This window comes from Crinia signifera, chromosome 1, assembly GCF_055691185.1.
Source record: "Crinia signifera chromosome 1, ASM5569118v1, whole genome shotgun sequence".
NCBI lineage: Eukaryota > Metazoa > Chordata > Amphibia > Anura > Myobatrachidae > Crinia > Crinia signifera.
In genome coordinates, this window is record NC_139217.1 from 464239612 (window position 1) to 464257874 (window position 18263).

The following is an 18263-nucleotide window of genomic DNA, read 5'->3' on the forward strand; positions in this document are numbered from 1 at the left end:
AAATGCGTGGGTGAGAAATGCATGGGTGAGAAATGCATGTGTATGAAATGCGTGTGTGAAATAAATGGATGTGAAATGCATGTGTAGGAAATGTGTGTGTGTGAAATGTGTGTGTGTGAAATGTGCATGTTTGAAATACGTGTGTGTGTGGAATGCATGTGTAAGAATTGCGTGTGTGTGTGTGTGAAATACATGGATGTGAAATGCGTGTGTAGGAAATGTGTATGTTTGAAATCCGTGTGTGTGGAATGCGTGTGTTTTGAATGCGTGTGTGTGAAATACATGGATGTGAAATGCGTGTGTCGGAAATGCGTATGTGTGAAATGTATGGCTGAGAAATGCGTGTGTGTGGAATGCGTGTGTGTGGAATGCGTGTGTTTAAAATGTGTGTGTGTGGAATGCGTGTGTTGAAAATGCATGGATGTGAAATGCGTGTGTGTGAAATGCATGGATGTGAAATGCGTGTGTGTGAAATGCGTGTGTGTGAAATGCGTGTGTTGAAAATGCGTGTGTGTGAAATGCGTGTGTGTGAAATGCATGGATGTGAAATGCGTGTGTGTGAAGTGCATGGATGGGAAATGCCTTTGTTCTTACCTTCTTGTACTTGTGCGGGAAGGTGCACCTTTCTATGATGTTCTGCACCGCTCCCCGCGTCACACTTCCAAGTCTGTCTTCTAACTGCAGCAGTTCCTAAAATGAGTGGGAGAGACACCGTCATTCTTCCTGTGTCCCACTGACATGATTGAGATCACATGTACATTGTGACATTTTAGATGTGAGAGATGGTAACCATAGCAACCATTCAGATTCTGGCTCTTATCCTCTAGAACAGTGGTTCCCAACCCTGGTCCTCAAGTACCTACAACAGTGCACATTTTCCAGGTCTCCACACTGAATCACAGGCAAAATAATTAGCTCCACCTGTAAATCTTTTAAAATGTGCCTGAATAATGAGTGCACCTGCCGGGTGACCTGGAAAACGCGCACTGTTGGGGGTACTTGAGGACCAGGGTTGGGAATCACTGCTCTAGAAGGCGCTAGATAACTGATAATAGATCAGATTAGTTGCTATGGGCAACAGCTCTCATTTTCAAAAGCTCACACTTTAGTAAATTTCCCCCAAAGAGAGAACAGGAGAAGCTCATCGGCTTTGAAACATCGATGTATCAATATGTGATGGGTTTTGCACAGACAACAAGGAAATCAATGGTTGATGTTATCTGAAATCTTCTTCGATCTCATTGGCTATTTACTGTATGTGTAAAGTAATCGATACGCAAGATGCGTCTGGGCAAGTTACAGATATGACAGGTGATATATAAATATAATATAATATTGTACAAAGACAGCACCTATGCTCAGTTGCTAGGGTAAATACCACCAGGGCCGCCAATAGGGGGGTGCTGTGGGTACAGCTGTCCAGAACCCCAGCTTCTGGAAGGGCCCAGGCACCTCATTTGCCCACCGCAACCCCCTGACTGCCTCTGCTGCGCTGAAATCAGTGCGCTGAACAAAGCAGGTCCCGAAACGCAGCCTTATTCAACCCAGGATGCCGGCGGCCAATTAAAATGCTGCACCAGCTTTTGAGCCAATCAGAGCTTGCGTACTGGCAGCCAATCAGAACGGCTACCGGTATGCGAGTTCTGCTTGGCTCACCAGCCAGTGCTGCATTTTAATTGGCCACCGGCATGCTGGGTTGAATATGCCTGCGCTCCGGGCTGCAGTTCAGTGGAAGAGGAGATGGTGGAGCAGGAGCCGGGATACAGTAAGTCAAGTGAGGAGGGGGGGGGAGGAGGGGGAGTGGAGGCCTGGGGCCCGGACTGGAAATGAGTCCCGGGCCCCTAAATTACTGATAGCAGCCCTGAATAACACTGTGTGCATACGACACCGGCAGCACAACATTGTGTAATAACGGTTATGTGGCTGTGGAACTTATCGCACTAATGGAGTTTCTCTGGTGGAGATGCAAAGACACACGGATACAGGGGGAGAGGTATCAAACCCTCTACAGAGTGCAGAAGTAGACAACCAATCAGCTTCTAGCTAGGTAGAAGGTGCTGGGTTGCTAATAGAAACTCCTCTACTTCTCCACTCCTTAGAAGTTTTGACAGTTCCTTGCACAGTCCCCAAGTTCTGCTTTTGCCTCACCAATCCCACTGTGTCTTATAGTCTATGTATCTACATCATGATGGTCAGATCAGCTTGCTGTGTGCTGCTGTGGTCACGGTTGTACAGATAACACTTCGTGACAAATCCCGACACTGAAACATTCTACATTTTGTGGTCAAACATTTCTGAAACTTCCAGCATCTTTATTATAAGGCCAAAAACTTCATCCTGGTTCTTCCCGTTATCTAACAATTGCACATTATGTAGATATACAGACATGATATGACATTTGTGATAAAGGTGTAAAGTTATTTTTCTTCTAAATCCACAGTTTATATGTTGGTTACCAATCGTCTATATACCAGCTATAAAAAGGTGCAATTGGATATGTGTGCTTAGTCACATTTACAGAAGTTTATTTAACATCAGCATTAGTCTTCTATTACTGTTCCACTATATAACTCCCAGTCTGTGGAGTCCTGTAGTCTCCACCCCTACCCCCTCACCCACTGACACATCCCTCATCTCCTGATATACTCTGTGCTGCTGGGGGCCCTGCTCCTCCCACTATATAACTCACAGTCTGTGGCGTCCTGCTGCCTCCATTCCCCTCCTCACATCATGTCACTGCCCCTGTCACATGCAGCCCTGTCCTCACTGACACATCACTGATCTCCTGATATACTCTGTGCTGCTGGGGACCCTGCTCCTCCCACTATATAACTCTCAGTCTGTGACTTCCTGCTGCCTCCATTCCCCTCCTCACATAATGTCAATGCCCCTGTCACATGCAGCCCTGTCCTCACTGACACATCACTCATCTCCTGATATACTCTGTGCTGCTGGGGATCCTGCTCCTCCCACTATATAACTCTCAGTCTGTGGCTTCCTGCTGCCTCCATTCCCCTCCTCACATCATGTCACTGCTCTGTCACATGCAGCCCTGTCCTCACTGACACATCACCCATCTCCTGATATACTATGTGCTGCTGGGGACCCTGCTCCTCCCACTATATAACTCTCAGTCTGTGGCTTCCTGCTGCCTCCATTCCCCTCATCACATCATGTCACTGCCCCTGTCACATGCAGCCCTGTCCTCACTGACACATCACTCATCTCCTGATATACTCTGTGCTGCTGGGGACCCTGCTCCTCTCACACTATAACTCTCAGTCTGTGGCTTCCTGCTGCCCCCGTTCCCCTCCTCACATCATGTCACTGCCCCTGTCACATGCAGCCCTGTCCTCACTGACACATAACTCATCTCCTGATATACTCTGTGCTGCTGGTGACCCTGCTCCTCCCACTATATAACTCTCAGTCTGTGGCTTCCTGCTGCCTCCATTCCCCTCCTCACATCATGTCACTGCCCCTGTCACATGCAGCCCTGTCCTCACTGACACATCACTCATCTCCTGATATACTCTGTGCTGCTGGGGACCCTGCTCCTCCCACTATATAACTCTCAGTCTGTGGCTTCCTGCTGCCCCCATTCCCCTCCTCACATCATGTCACTGCCCCTGTCACATGCAGCCCTGTCCTTACTTACACATCACTCATCTCCTGATATAATCTGTGCTGCTGGGGACCCTGCTTCTCCCACTATATAACTTTCAGTCTGTGGCGTCCTGCTGCCCCCATTCCCCTCCTCACATCATGTCACTGCCCCTGTCACATGCAGCCCTGTCCTTACTTACACATCACTCATCTCCTGATATAATCTGTGCTGCTGGGGACCCTGCTCCTCCCACTATATAACTCTCAGTCTGTGGCTTCCTGCTGCCTCCATTCCCCTCCTCACATCATGTCACTGCCCCTGTCACATGCAGCCCTGTCCTCACTGACACATCACTCATCTCCTGATATACTCTGTGCTGCTGGGGACCCTGCTCCTCCCACTATATAACTCTCAGTCTGTGGCTTCCTACTGCCCCCATTTCCCTCCTCATATCATGTCGCTATCCCTGTCACATGCAGCCCTGTCCTCACTGACACATCACCCATCTTCTGATATACTCTGTGCTGCTGGGTACCCTGCTCCTCCCACTATATAACTCTCAGTCTGTGGCTTCCTGCTGCCCCCATTCCCCTCCTCACATCATGTCACTGCCCCTGTCACATGCAGCCCTGTCCTCACTGACACATCACTCATCTCCTGATATACTCTGTGCTGCTGGGGACCCTGCTCCTCCCACTATATAACTCTCAGTCTGTGTCTTCCTGCTGCCCCCATTCCCCTCCTCACATCATGTCACTGCCCCTGTCACATGCAGCCCTGTCCTCACTGACACATCACTCATCTCCTGATATACTCTGTGCTGCTGGGGACCCTGCTCCTCCCACTATATAACTCTCAGTCTGTGGCTTCCTGCTGCCCCCATTCCCCTCCTCACATCATGTCACTGCCCCTGTCACATGCAGCCCTGTCCTCACTGACACATCACTCATCTCCTGATATACTCTGTGCTGCTGGGGACCCTGCTCCTCCCACTATATAACTCTCAGTCTGTGTCTTCCTGCTGCCCCCATTCCCCTCCTCACATCATGTCACTGCCCCTGTCACATGCAGCCCTGTCCTCACTGACACATCACTCATCTCCTGATATACTCTGTGCTGCTGGGGACCCTGCTCCTCCCACTATATAACTCTCAGTCTGTGTCTTCCTGCTGCCCCCATTCCCCTCCTCACATCATGTCACTGCCCCTGTCACATGCAGCCCTGTCCTCACTGACACGTCACTCATCTCCTGATATACTCTGTGCTGCTGGGGACCCTGCTCCTCCCACTATATAACTCTCAGTCTGTGGCTTCCTGCTGTCACCATTCCCCTCCTCACATCATGTCACTGCCCCTGTCACATGCAGCCCTGTCCTCACTGACACATCACCCATCTCCTGATATACTCTGTGCTGCTGGGGACCCTGCTCCTCCCACTATATAACTCTCAGTCTGTTGCAGCCTCCAGTCACTCCTCAGTCTGACCAGCCCACATACCAGCAGGGGCATGCTCATGGTGCTCCTTATATACGTTCTATTAAGGACTGGTTGAAGTCTGGCAACCTCTAATACACTGGCCCTGAAGGGTAACATGGTGTCAGGATCACGTAGGATGCTCAGTATGTTCCAAATGCAATTTAGCTGAATGTACATGATGAAAAAGTCAACACAGACAACAGTCGACCCGGTAAAGGTTAACATAGGAAACCGTTGATATGTGTTTTTCCAAAAATCCCCCCCCCCCCCAAAAAAATATAAAAAAGGATAAAAAAAACTCAAACCTTTCATGTGTCATCCATTGCCATGTTCATCTTTTGCTTGTGTCGACCGTTTGTCAATGTCAATTTAACACATGTTGACATTTTGTCAGCATCAACTTATTGGCATAAACGCGCAAGTGCAAACCATCGGACATGCGGCCAAATTCAGCCCGCTCCGAATCAGCCCCACTATGCGGACAATGGGCACTTTCTGGGCCAAAGTCACACTAAGTACAGCAATTCCTTATCAGTGTGTATATATCGGTGGGGAGAGGTGAGTGCTCCACCTGGGATTATATCAGAGCTGTATAAACATCCTCATTAATCTTGTGTCTGCGCCAGCTGTGCGCGGAATGTCTGATCACAGCTGATGCTAACTTCAATCACTACAATAACAATCTGCATTATTGTCACCGGGACCTCCTGACTCCGGTGATACCCCCCTAACACTACTACAAAGTAATTATGGTACTTATGTATTTTGGCGGCGCCCCCGATTTCCATCGTGCAATGTTTTAATCGCATCGCATCGCATGCCATGCACCCGATGGCATGCGATGCAATGCGACGCGATTTTTGCCCCCTATACAATGAAAGATTGTATAAGCACCCTAAAGGGTGCTTTTAAGCACCCTAATGGATGCTTACAATGTTAAATGCACCCCCACGCCACCCCCCCACTATAAACGTGAACCCGAAGCGTGGCAAGCGCAGCGAGCCCGCGAGGGGCGGCGGTAGGCGTCCTCCGACCTTTTCATACCCCCACTATCCACGTCGGCGTGGAGTTGAGAATAGAAAGTGTGGCGAGTGCAGCGAGCCACCGAGCCCGAAGCGTGGCGAGGGGACGCGGATACCTTCACAGGTATCGGAGTCCCCTCGCGGCCTTCACAGGTATCCGCGTCCCCTTGCTGGGCTCGCTGCGCTCGCCACGCTTCGGGCTCGGTGGCTCGCTGCGCTCGCCACACTTTCTATTCTCGACTCCACGCCGACATGGATAGTGGGGGTATGAAAAGGTCGGAGGACGTTTTATCGCATCGCATCGCATCGCATTGTATGGCATTGTATGCCATATACAATGTCATACACAATGTCATACAATTTTAAAATTGTATGGCATTGTACAATATCGCGCGATATCGCGTCGCATTGCATACCATCGTATGCCTTATGGTATGCGATGCGATGGGCGCCGCCAAAATACACAAGTACCGTAAATATTACTGCTTGTGCTGGCTGCTGTCTGTCTGCTGGGGCACTGCTGCTACAATGGGCCGGCGCACCCCAGCACACCGTTAGGGGGGCCCCGCACCTTTATTCATTGGACGTTGTTGTATAAAGTGGGAACTGTCCTCATATCACGGTTTCTGCAACTTCTACCAAGGCCTCTTCTAGGACATGGATGGGGGCAAGGGAGGGGTTATTTACCAAACTTTCTAAATTTACTAAAACTTCTAAAAAAAATATGAAGAGATCCGATGTTGCCCATAGCAACCAATGACATTTTATCTATATGTATTCTATACATGATACACAAGTACCCAACTCAGGAGGCCTCCTGGTCTATAATTCTCTATTGCATCCTAGAAAATGGCAGACAGGATCTGATTGGTTGCTACCTAGGAACATGTGACATATCCAAGGGTATCATTATGCGATTAGAACAGGGTTGGCCAACCCGCGCCTCTGGAGCCGCATGCGGCTCGCCCCCTGCTGAAGTGCGGCTCTCCTGCTGCCCGCCGTCCGTCCCCCCTGTCCCCCGTCCCCAACTTCCCTTGTCCTGAGGGGAGGAGAGCGCGCATCGCGCATCTCTCCTACCCCTCACTGTGCATCCTTGTGACTGCGCCGTCCGCCAATCAGAGCTCTCGGGCCGGCATCCAATCAGGAGCCGGCCCGCGAGCTTTGATTGACGGATGGCCCAGTCACAGGGAAGTGAGGGGGGAAGGAGACGCGCGGTGTGCTGTGCTGTGCTCTCCTCCCCTCGTGGACAAGGTTGCAGGGGGACGCAAGTCTGTCCTCTCCCCGGCAGCAGCAGCAACAACGGTGAGTGCTGCTGCTGGTAAATTAGCACTGTGGGGGCAATGCAGATGGTGGCACTGTGGGGGCATAGCATCTTTTTGGCACTGTGGTGGCAATGCAGATGGTGGCACTGTGGGGGCAATGCAGATGGTGGCACTGTGGGGGCAATGCAGACGGTGGCACTGTGGGGGCATAGCATCTTTTTGGCACTGTGGGGGCAATGCAAATGGTGGCACTGTGGGGGCAATGCAGATGGTGGCACTGTGGGGGCAATGCAGATGGTGGCACTGTGGGGGCAATGCAGACAGTGGCACTGTGGGGGCATAGCATCTTTTTGGAACTGTGGGGGCAATGCAGATGGTGGCACTGTGGGGGCATAGCAGCTTTCTGGCACCATGGGAGCATACTCGGCACCATGGGAGCATATGTGTATCTGGCACTATTGGAGGCATATGTGTATTACACCCACCGCAGGGGTCCAAATAGACCACGCCCCTTTTTTGGCACATTTTGTTGGCTAAAGATATTTTTCGTCTCTTTACCTCTGACCGGTTGGCCACCCCTGGATTAGAATAAGAATAGTACTTTGGGGCCAATTCAGCCCAGTTCATAACGGCCCGAATTCGTCCAAGGCCCCAATGGTCGGGGTTTTCTCATGCACGAATATGAGAAAACACAAATCCTGGGAGCGAACGCGGGCCGGTCCCTCCAGGAGGGTCAGAAGCATGGGAACATACCCTTGTGGATGCAGGTGTGTTGATGCCTGTTTGGGGCGAGCGGCGGATGGATTTGGCTGATAGCGTTCGCTGGAAAAGTCAGTCCAGGCTTCAGCGAACAGTGGAGAAATCATTTGACCACAAAATGAGTTCTCTCCTGTTCAGGTGCATGTGAGGGGATGTGTATGCGGACGGATTCAGGGGGGGGTGACATTCGGAAGGGCAGGGTTGGCGTTTACCAGCCTAGCTAACAGGCTGAATCGGGCCCTTTGTGCAATAATCAGGATGCCGTATTGTGGCGCCTGCGTACAAGCTGCAGCCATTACCAAAGCAGTCTCTGCACAGCACCACTGTAGACATGAGGCCAAGTGAGTGCAGGGGCTCATCAGTGTAGGATACGGCTTACATCTCAGCACATACAGCAACATAGAGACAACTCCAGCAAAGTAATGTCAAGAGAGAGAGGTTTATAGCTTGTTAGCCGCTAATTGTAAATTTACATTGATTAGTAACTCATCGTTAGCAAATTCAGGATCCTAGACTGCGTGTCTGGCTGATTATTAATCCGAGTGCCGGCGCTCCGCAGAGGCACCAGAGACAGTATCCAAGATACTGCCACCAGTGACTATTGTTTATATATATATATATACAAGTCTGTGGGGCGGCACTCCAAGCAGGCAAAGAAATGTTGTATTTCAAACTAAATAACGTGGTGTTACTGACCAAATGTAGAAGTTTTATAAATCGGTGGCAATTGCAAACAAGAGGACACCAGGCACAGTTACAAGCCAACGTTTCAGAGCCAAGTGGCCCCTTTATCAAGGTGCAATCGCACCTTGATGCGATTGCACTCAAGGTGCAAAATGCCCTTATACACACAATAACACAGATAAAACGCCTTACACATGCCCCACATTATTAAATGTACGTATACACATAAAGCCCTACATAATTCTCATTACAAATGCCCCACTTTATTTAATGCCCTAATACGCATATTATGGGGAATATACCAGAAGCCGCCCCTGACCGTCACTGAGATCGCCAATCTCTGCCCTCTGGGAACTGGAACCGGCAACATAAATACTGTCACTTGTTTGGAACTAGGAATTGTGCAAGGTTGCATTATACCACTGTACGGCAAATACACACTGGCGCCCACGGGGAGACACTCATTAGATGAAAGGGGTTTTAAATGCCCACCCCCAACCGATAATAAGATTACCTGCAACGTGTTATTAACTTTGCCTGCTGCTTTTTGGGAGAGAATTAAGCATTTACTACAGTAGTTCCCCTTGCATTCATTGATCAGCGTGGAATGACAACGCTCTGAGTATGGTATCACACAGACAGAAAACATAATACAAAGTCTATTGTACCAAGGGGGTGATTCAGGTTGGTTTGCTTGTTAAATCAGCCCCAGCGCAGCGCAGCATGGTTTAGTCCATTAAAGAAGGAGTTTGCTTTCGAATTCCAACCTGAATCACCTCCTAACTACCAATAAATTATAAGGAACACTGCAATCAAGCAGAGCAAAAACCTTTTTGGCCCAAAACATCATGGTGGCTTCATCTGGTGGGCCCCTAACACTAAATCCAAGTTGCTGGCACCTGAGATTGTATATACCAACCTGATATATATAGACTTTTGCTCATTTGAATTGAAATGCCCACCCAGTTGTAATGTATGGAGCAAGATATTAGTGGGGAAATGTACTAAGATGTACTGTATATTCTACTTCACATGTGATGTTGCTATTTGCAACCAATCAGATCCTGTCTACTATCTTCTAGAGGTAAGTAATACCCCTTTCACACCGCACTTGTTAAACGGTATATTGCCATTTTTTTTTCCATTTTAAAACGTTTAAGGCTGCAGTGGGAAAGAGCCAGAGTTGATTTACCGGTTAAAGATAACCGGTATTTCAACACGTTTAAAAAGCAGAGTCCTACACGTTTCAGAGCCGCTTTTTATGCAGTGAGAATGGCTCTGAAACGGTATTTAGTAAAAACAGATTACAGACCTGTGATAGGCTGTCCCCTGCGTTTTGCCTTGAAACGTCTTCAGCGGATTAAACGGGTTGACTGATGTGAATGGTACTTAAACGGTATTTAAAATGTTAATCTACTGCAATGTGAAGGCTCAGACCCGTTTTAAATACTGTTTAAAAATACCGGTTCTTTAAATGTTTTGGCAGTGTGAAAGCGGTATAAGAAGTAGATTCGTTACTTGTTTCCTAGCACGGCCACAACGATCATGATCGTGGGCATCGTGAGGAAAAATCGGGGGCATCACGGCCATCGCAAGCACTAAAAAATCGGGTGCGATGGTCGCGACGCGATGCCCGCGATTTCCCCATAGGGAACAATGTTAAATGCCTCAATTTAGCCGCGATGCCCCCGATTTCCCATAGGAAACAATGTTAAATGGGTCAATTTACCCAAATCATCATAGGGAACAATGTTAAATGGGCCATAAACCCCCCAAAACACCCCTGAACAGTGAAATGTCCCCCCAAAAGTATTTAACGGCACCCCACGATCAACGCGAACCCGAAGCGTGGCGAGCGCAGCGAGCCCGCGAGGGGCGGCGGTACGCGTCCTCCGACCTTTTCATACCCCCACTATCCACGTCGGCGTGGAGTTGAGAATAGAATAGTGTGGCGAGCGCAGCGAGCCACCGAGCCCGAAGCGTGGCGAGCGGACGCGGATACCTGTGAAGCCCGCGAAGGGACGCGTTTACCTGTGAAGGTATCCGCGTCCCCTCGCGGGGCTCGCTACGCTTCGGGCTCGGTGGCTCGCTACGCTCGCCACACTATTCTATTCTCAACTCCACGCCGACGTGGATAGTGGGGGTATGAAAAGGTCGGAGGACGCGTACCGCCGCCCCTCGCAGGCTCGCTGCGCTCACCACGCTTCGGTTTCGCGTTGATCGTGGGGTGGCGTAAAGTACTTTTGGGGGGACATTTCACTGTTCTGGGGTGTTTTTTGGGGCTTTCTGGCCCATTTACCATTGTTCCCTATGATGATTTGGTGAAATTGAGGTATTTAACATTGTTCCCTATGAGAAATCGGGGGCATCGCGGGTACATTGAGCCATTTAACATTGTTTCCTATGGGGAAATCGTGGGCATCGCGTCTGGACCATTTAAGGCTTTTTTAGCCGCATACGACGCGACCGACGCGATTTTGACTATTTTCAATGCATTTCAATGGGAAAATCGGGGGCATTGTGGCCGTGCTAGGAAACAAGTACCGTAGATTCTGATTGGTTGCCCATAGCAACATCACATGGGAAGTAGAACACACATCTTAGTAACTTTCCTCCTAAGTGTCCAATTGGTATTTCTATATGCTTACAAGAATTGCCATATCTTTCAGCGGATCAGGCTGCAGATGATATATCTTCCGGATGTGAACCCAGCCTGACTTGCTCTGCCCAGGTTACATCTGCCCCACCAGCCTTACTCGCTCTGCACAGTTTACATCTGCCCCATCTGCCTGACTCGCTCTGCCCAGGTTACATCTGCCCCACATGCAGTGCAACACTGTCTACCAAGATTCAAACTATTTTTTTTTTTTTACAAATTAGCATTACCCCACAGTAACCTCAGTATATTACATATTTATTATCTTGTATTTCTCTCTTGCCAGCATGTTACACAGTGTCGCACACAGAACATTTATCTACTTAGTAACATCACTCACACATACACGTTTTACCAGCTCCCAAGTAGGTTTTTTGGAGTGTGGGAGGAAAATAGAGGAGGCACCAGAGGAACCCCAAACAAAACAGGAGGAGAACATACAGACTCCACACAGATGGAGCCATGGTTGGAAATGGACACATGACCACGGAGCTCTAACAGACCAATAATGCGCCCTCTTCCTTCTCCAAACCCAGCACTTGTGACGTCATAAAGAAGGGGATGGGCCACTGACATGACCAGTCAGCTGAGCTATAGACACAAGCAATAGCGCGACGTGGAAAAGGTCGACATGAAAATGCCCCTGAATCGGGCCCATCGCATGGCAAGCGGGCGCAGTACACTTATAGGGTGCCCATGTTGACATAGACACCCAAAAAACATGAAAAACTAGTCCAACTTTTTCATGTCCACCTTTACCATGTTGATCTATTGCTCATGTCGACTTTTTGACCATGTCCACCTAACACATGTCAACCTTTTTCAATAGAGCTAATTACTGTCGGACCATATGACCAGTACCCCATTACAGACCAGTGGCAATAATACTATTTTATTACATTCTAATAGTCTCATTTCCGAAAGAGAAGCGTAACTCAGATACTTACAGGTTATGAGGACTAGATACACTGGGCCTCGTTTATACAGCGCAAAACCAAAAAGAATTTCGTGCAGCTCCGGTTGGACAGATGGGTATAGAGCTCCACCAAAGTCCACCGGTTTATGACGTAAGCCGGAAGCGTATGGCGAGACAGAAACAGCTGTGTTGCCAGGGGAGAATCCCTGCCTAGTATTACGCCAACTGATTTTGCAGAGCAAGATGATTGACATGAGGTGAAGGGGTGAAGAGCGAGCAATTTTACAGGCGGTGGTACAGTGGGAAAAAAATCCTAATATTTCCGTATACGGGGGGGGCGTGCTTCTTGGGTTCGGAGCAGCTGCATCTCTAGAAAAGTGTTTAAAAATGCAGAGAACACATTCACATCCAGATGAGCTGTGGGGCAGATGGGATTATCAGGCCCCCACATAAAAATAGGCCCAACACCATAACAGAATAACTATGACCAGCGACAAATCATCAGCATGAAAACTGTATTACAGAATGATGTGTATTAGGTATTTGGAGCCAATATTGCGGTTGAGGACACACCCACATAGAATTGGCCACACCCACCCCACATAGGCTACGCCTCCTCCATTTCTCATACTATGCTCTTGATCATTTTCTGACCAGGTGGCACCTAATCTAACCTGCTTATTTTGCGCCCTCATTGAAATTTTTCCTACGTGAAAACGCCCCGTTACACCCTAATTCATTCCAGGAACGCAAAATTCATTCCAGGAACGCAAAATTCATTCCAGGAACGGTTGTCTATGTTCAACTATGCGCATAGCCCTGAAGTCACATTACACACAGAAGTAGACTGAACTTGCGCCAGCGTGCTTTTTCTTTGGGCCTGATTCAGAATTTGCAGCCCGGGCAATTATTTATTTATTTATTACCAGTTTCTTATATAGCAGCAGATTCCGTTGCTCTTTACAAAGGAGACAGTGATACAACAAACTGGGTATTCACAGACAGTCAAAAGGTAGGAGGACCCTGCTCGCAAGCTTACAATTATCAAGCAAATGAGCATGCGCACGGATTGTAGATGGACAGGTGGACGGCGTTTGCGGATGGCACCTGGCCATTTCCTGGGAGTGACAAGGCCAAATGCAGACGGGACCAGACATTTTCTGGGAGGATAAGTTTTACTAGTGAGTGATTGCGAATGTCTAATGGACAAAACCATATGTACTGCAGGTGGGGCTGATGTAACATGTGCAGAGAGAGTTAGATTTGGGTGTTTTATTGTTTGTGTGCAGGGTAAATACTGGCTGCTTTATTTTTACACTGCAATATAGGTATCAGTTTGAAGCAGAAACCCCACCCAAATCTAACTCTCTCTGTGCACATGTTACATCTGCCCCACCTGCAGTGCACATGGTTTTGTCCATTAGAGAGTGATGGTGCCTTTTGCAAGTGAATCAGAATAACCCCCACAGTACGACGTTCAGTTTCATGGCCTTTCGGACGTATAGTCAGATGTTAGATGGACTTTGTACTATGATTTTGTTTTCGGAACCCCATAATGATCCTGATCATTTCATTTAAAGCACGAAGCTTACTCACTTCATAGCTTTCCCTCACAGCAGACGTATGCCGCGCTGGACTGAGACCCTGGAGGGCCAGGAGGTGGAGCTGCGGATAAGGGTAATTTCTGATCTCATGGACAACCTTATAAAACAGACAAGAGAGACAGTTAATTCACTGAGAACATGTTGCATCCAGCCTGACAATGAATGCCCAGTTATTTGCACCTGAACGACTTATGCAGTGCCCCAGTATAGTCCCTTTCGCCCCTGTGCCCCTGAACAATGATTGGCGCCAGGTATTCTTACCAATACCAATCAGAGCCAATAAGTATAATTCTGCAATGATTCGCAAATAGCCAATCCGGAGCGGCCATGTTGGCTGATATGACATCCTCATACACATGCAAAAACTCACAGAGAAGATATTTGGGTACTTGTGTAGTTTCACGGGGCCACTTATGTAGTCAGCGTAGCGTCCCTGTCAGCATCAGCGTAGTGTTCCCGCGGCCAGCGTATAGTCAGCGTCCCTGTCAGCATCAGCGTAGTGTTCCCACGGCCAGCGTAGTCAGCGTCCCTGTCAGCATCAGCGTAGTGTTCCCTCGGCCAGCGTAGTCAGCGTCCCTGTCAGCATCAGCGTAGCGTTCCCGCGGCCAGCATAGTCAGCGTCCCTGTCAGCATCAGCGTCATGTTCCCGCAGCCAGCCTAGTCAGAGTGTAGTCAGCTTGTGTCTGCGACTGTGTGTACGTTCGCGCCTAACCAGAGCTTACGCAGTTAGTCAGCGTTACGCAGTTAGTCAGCGTTACGCAGTTAGCGTAGTTAGTCAGCGTTGTGTTAGCGCTTATTACATTGTGTGGGAACCATTGACCATTTTAAACTTGCTTGACATGACATGTGTGAATGTGTTCCTGAAACACTCCCACTATCCACGTCAGCCCGAAGTGCGGTACGCGTCCTCCCGACCTGTTCATACCCCCACTATCCACATCGGCGTGGAGTTGCTTTTATAAAGTGTGGCGATCGCAGCGATCCACCGAGCCTGAAGCGTGACGAGCGCAGCGAGCCCCGAGAGGACACAGGCAGGGTTGCCGTACCCTGCCACAAGAATTACTGAGATGCACAGGCATATGAGACGCTCGTGCGTCTTAGGCAGATGGAGCGCCTCTCCGTCGGCGCCTGCAAGATCACCTCTCCGCCGGCATACCCCACCGCAGAGGATCTGGCGGTTACCGGCACTGTGTGAGAGGTGCTCATTATGCTTGTCAGGGACGCCGGGGACAGAGCTGCAGCTCGCGGGGAGAGTACGGTGACTACGCTGGGCTGCCGTTGGGCTACACTGACAGCGTACTATTAGGTGGCGCCGTGAAACTACACAAGTACCGATATATGTTCATCCACAAATCTATGACGGAATGACGCTCTTCGCCCCCCCCCCCCCCCACTACGCACACACTCCTTGCCTTGCCCCAATGTCACCCTGAATACATATATGTAGAACTAAAAATACAAATGAATACTTGGATGGCCAGTTGGGGGTCTGGTCACTGTCATGCTGTCATCATGATGGGCCTATTTTTTTTTAAGGCCTGGGGCTGTAGCCCCATCCACCCCATTGGTAATCTAGCCCTGATTTTATCCACCAAGCTCTATCCAGGTCCTACAAGCAGAAGACACAAAATGGCGCACCCCGGCCCCCACAGATGCCCCAATCCTGACGCACTCAAATTTTATGTAAAACCATTGGTGAAAAAAACAACAACCCATGCATGACGTCCCCTATCTGCCGGTGCTTCTGGATCATACTTAATGGTCAATAACTAAACACCCTCCGCTACGCACAAAGATACCCATATACTGTAAATAACTCTTTGGTTCTGAAAGTTGGAGATGTTTAAACTGAATTATTATCAGTTGAGCAATACTGACGTGTAAGACATCGGAACCGTATATGACCAAGTAGACTTATCTATATAGTGCAATTTCCACAAAGAAATAATCATTGCCACAGAAAGATCCGTAGCTCCATTGGCCCCAGGGCGATGACATCATACGTGTGCTCCCAATGACCTCATCAAACCACCATTATCAATAGGTCCAGCCACAAGTCTGATGCACGTACATATACATACAGTATTAGAATAGTAACTGACAAAGGTCACATAGACGTTTCTCAATAAGGAAATGAATGTTACAGTATATTACTGACGCCACAACACAAATTATATTTTATTTATAGTGTTTAGAATTCACTTATTGCAAATTAATAATTCTCAGAAGGGTAAATGGAGACTGGATACTGGCGAGTCTTCCTGATCCAAGTCTACATAGTCATGGTCTGGGGTCAGGATATATATATATATAGATATATAGAGTTAAATGGGGTTGATCCGGCTCTCCCTGTATTTGGCTGGTCTGCGCCGGGTGCCCGCTCCAAAGCATAAATAGAAGGCAGGGGGGGGGGGAGAAATACAGCACTCCAGGCGTCTTGACCCTTAACACCCTCATCCCCGCTGGTCTCAACGAAGGGTACGAGATCACTCCGTTTCTAAACTAATAGCCCTTTTCAGCAAGAGATGTGTTAACATACCATCCATTGGTTTTGAATTACCGTTTTTTATATATATATATATATATATATATATATATATATATGTATGTATAGAGTTAACATATGTCTATTTTTCTGAATTTTTTGAATACGATGAATTTTTTATTAGATGAATTTTTTATGATTATTCATGTCTCTATTAATTTATTATGTAAATATTTGTGCAATATTTTTAAGATTGTTCCGTTGTAAAGTGAGTTTCTGTCTTTCGGCTTGATATATTTATATGCCGCCCTGTGTAGTGAGTATATACGCTGCATGGATTTAGTGCTTATTAGAGGTAAATTACTTAGTGCTAACTTCTTAGTCTTGATCTATGTATCAGACTGACTAAAAATATCCAATAGGAATCCTGACGGTCTGCCAGGTCCAATGATTGGCTAACCTCAGTCGAGCCCCCGTGCCCCTGATTGACAGCAGCTCACTATTTAAAGATGTTGTACGTAAGCAGTAGCCACGCCCTCTGACGAAGTCCGCAGTGACCTGCTACGTACACCTTGTCACTCACCGGACGGCTGCTCTGTTCTTCGGGACTCCCTGTCTATGCGACGCAATCCAGCGTGCGCACCCACAACGCCCCGATAGACACCAGCAAGGATTCGCGTGAGCTGTTATTGCCTATTTGAATGTGTTTTGAATCTTGTGGTAACAAGCCCACAGAGCTTTTACTATTGGTACGAGCATCACCGTGAAGTACCCTGGAGTTTGTCACTCCTTATTTTCTAAAATAAAATCTCTTTTAATGCACCTGGAAGCGCCCTCTTCCTTTCCTCTGTTCTACCTATATATATATATATATATATATATATATATATATATATATATATATATATATATATATACACACTGACAATGCATGCAGGAGTGTGGGCCCCATAGCAATATATTGGGGCACAGTCACCTGTCCCAATTCTTCCCCTCTATGCAGATCGTAATATTTTCATGCCCATAATAGTGCCCTACATCATCTTCAGAACCATAGTAGTGCCCTAGATTTATTAACCATCGTAGTTTCCTAGTTTACACGATATGACATTGTACAGCTGCCAGTACACATTATGCTACACGGTATCCCCAATTCACATTATGTCATACAGTGCCCCCCTTCATATTATGCCACAGTACAATGCTCCCTGTTCATACTGTGCCACAATACAGTGCCCCCCTTTATATTCTGCCACAGTACAATGTTCCCTGTTCATACTGTGCCACAATACAGTGCCCCCCTTCATATTATGCCACAGTACAATGCTGCCTGTTCATACTGTGCCACAATACAGTGCCCCCTTCATATTCTGCCACAGTACAATGTTCCCTGTTCATACTGTGCCACAATACAGTGCCCCCCTTCATATTATGCCACAGTACAATGCTCCCTGTTCATACTGTGCCACATTAGAGTGCCTTCAGTTTAAAATATGCCACACTATAGAGCCCCCAGTTCAAATTATACCACATTAGTGTCCCAGTTCATATTATACCACACTATAGTGCCTCCATTTAGATTGTGTAACATTACAGTGCCCAAGTTTTTGTTATATAACATTGGGTACTTGTGTATTATCACGGCGCCCATCGCATCGCATGCCACTAATTAAGGTATGCGATGGCAATGGACCCAATTTCAGCCTTTTCCCGGGGCTGTGTATACAATTTTAATATTGCGTCGCATCGCATGCCATTATAATGACATTATATCAACTCCACTAAATCAACT

The 18263-nt window shown here is 47.9% G+C and overlaps 1 protein-coding gene across 2 annotated transcripts in view; it reads right to left on the bottom strand.

Annotated features, from left to right (window-relative positions):
• The window catches only part of ARK2C (arkadia (RNF111) C-terminal like ring finger ubiquitin ligase 2C), a 91095-nt gene that overhangs the window by 10436 nt on the left and 62396 nt on the right, over window positions 1–18263 (bottom strand). The window contains exons 5-6 of one of the 2 annotated variants that reach the window (XM_083155327.1): window positions 13979–14083; window positions 595–690 (exon numbers count right to left, since the gene is read on the bottom strand). In XM_083155327.1, the coding sequence (XP_083011453.1) occupies window positions 595–690; window positions 13979–14083 (201 nt within the window). The remainder of the gene's footprint in view (window positions 1–594; window positions 691–13978; window positions 14084–18263) is intronic. The other variant, XM_083155328.1, reaches the window with a different exon arrangement.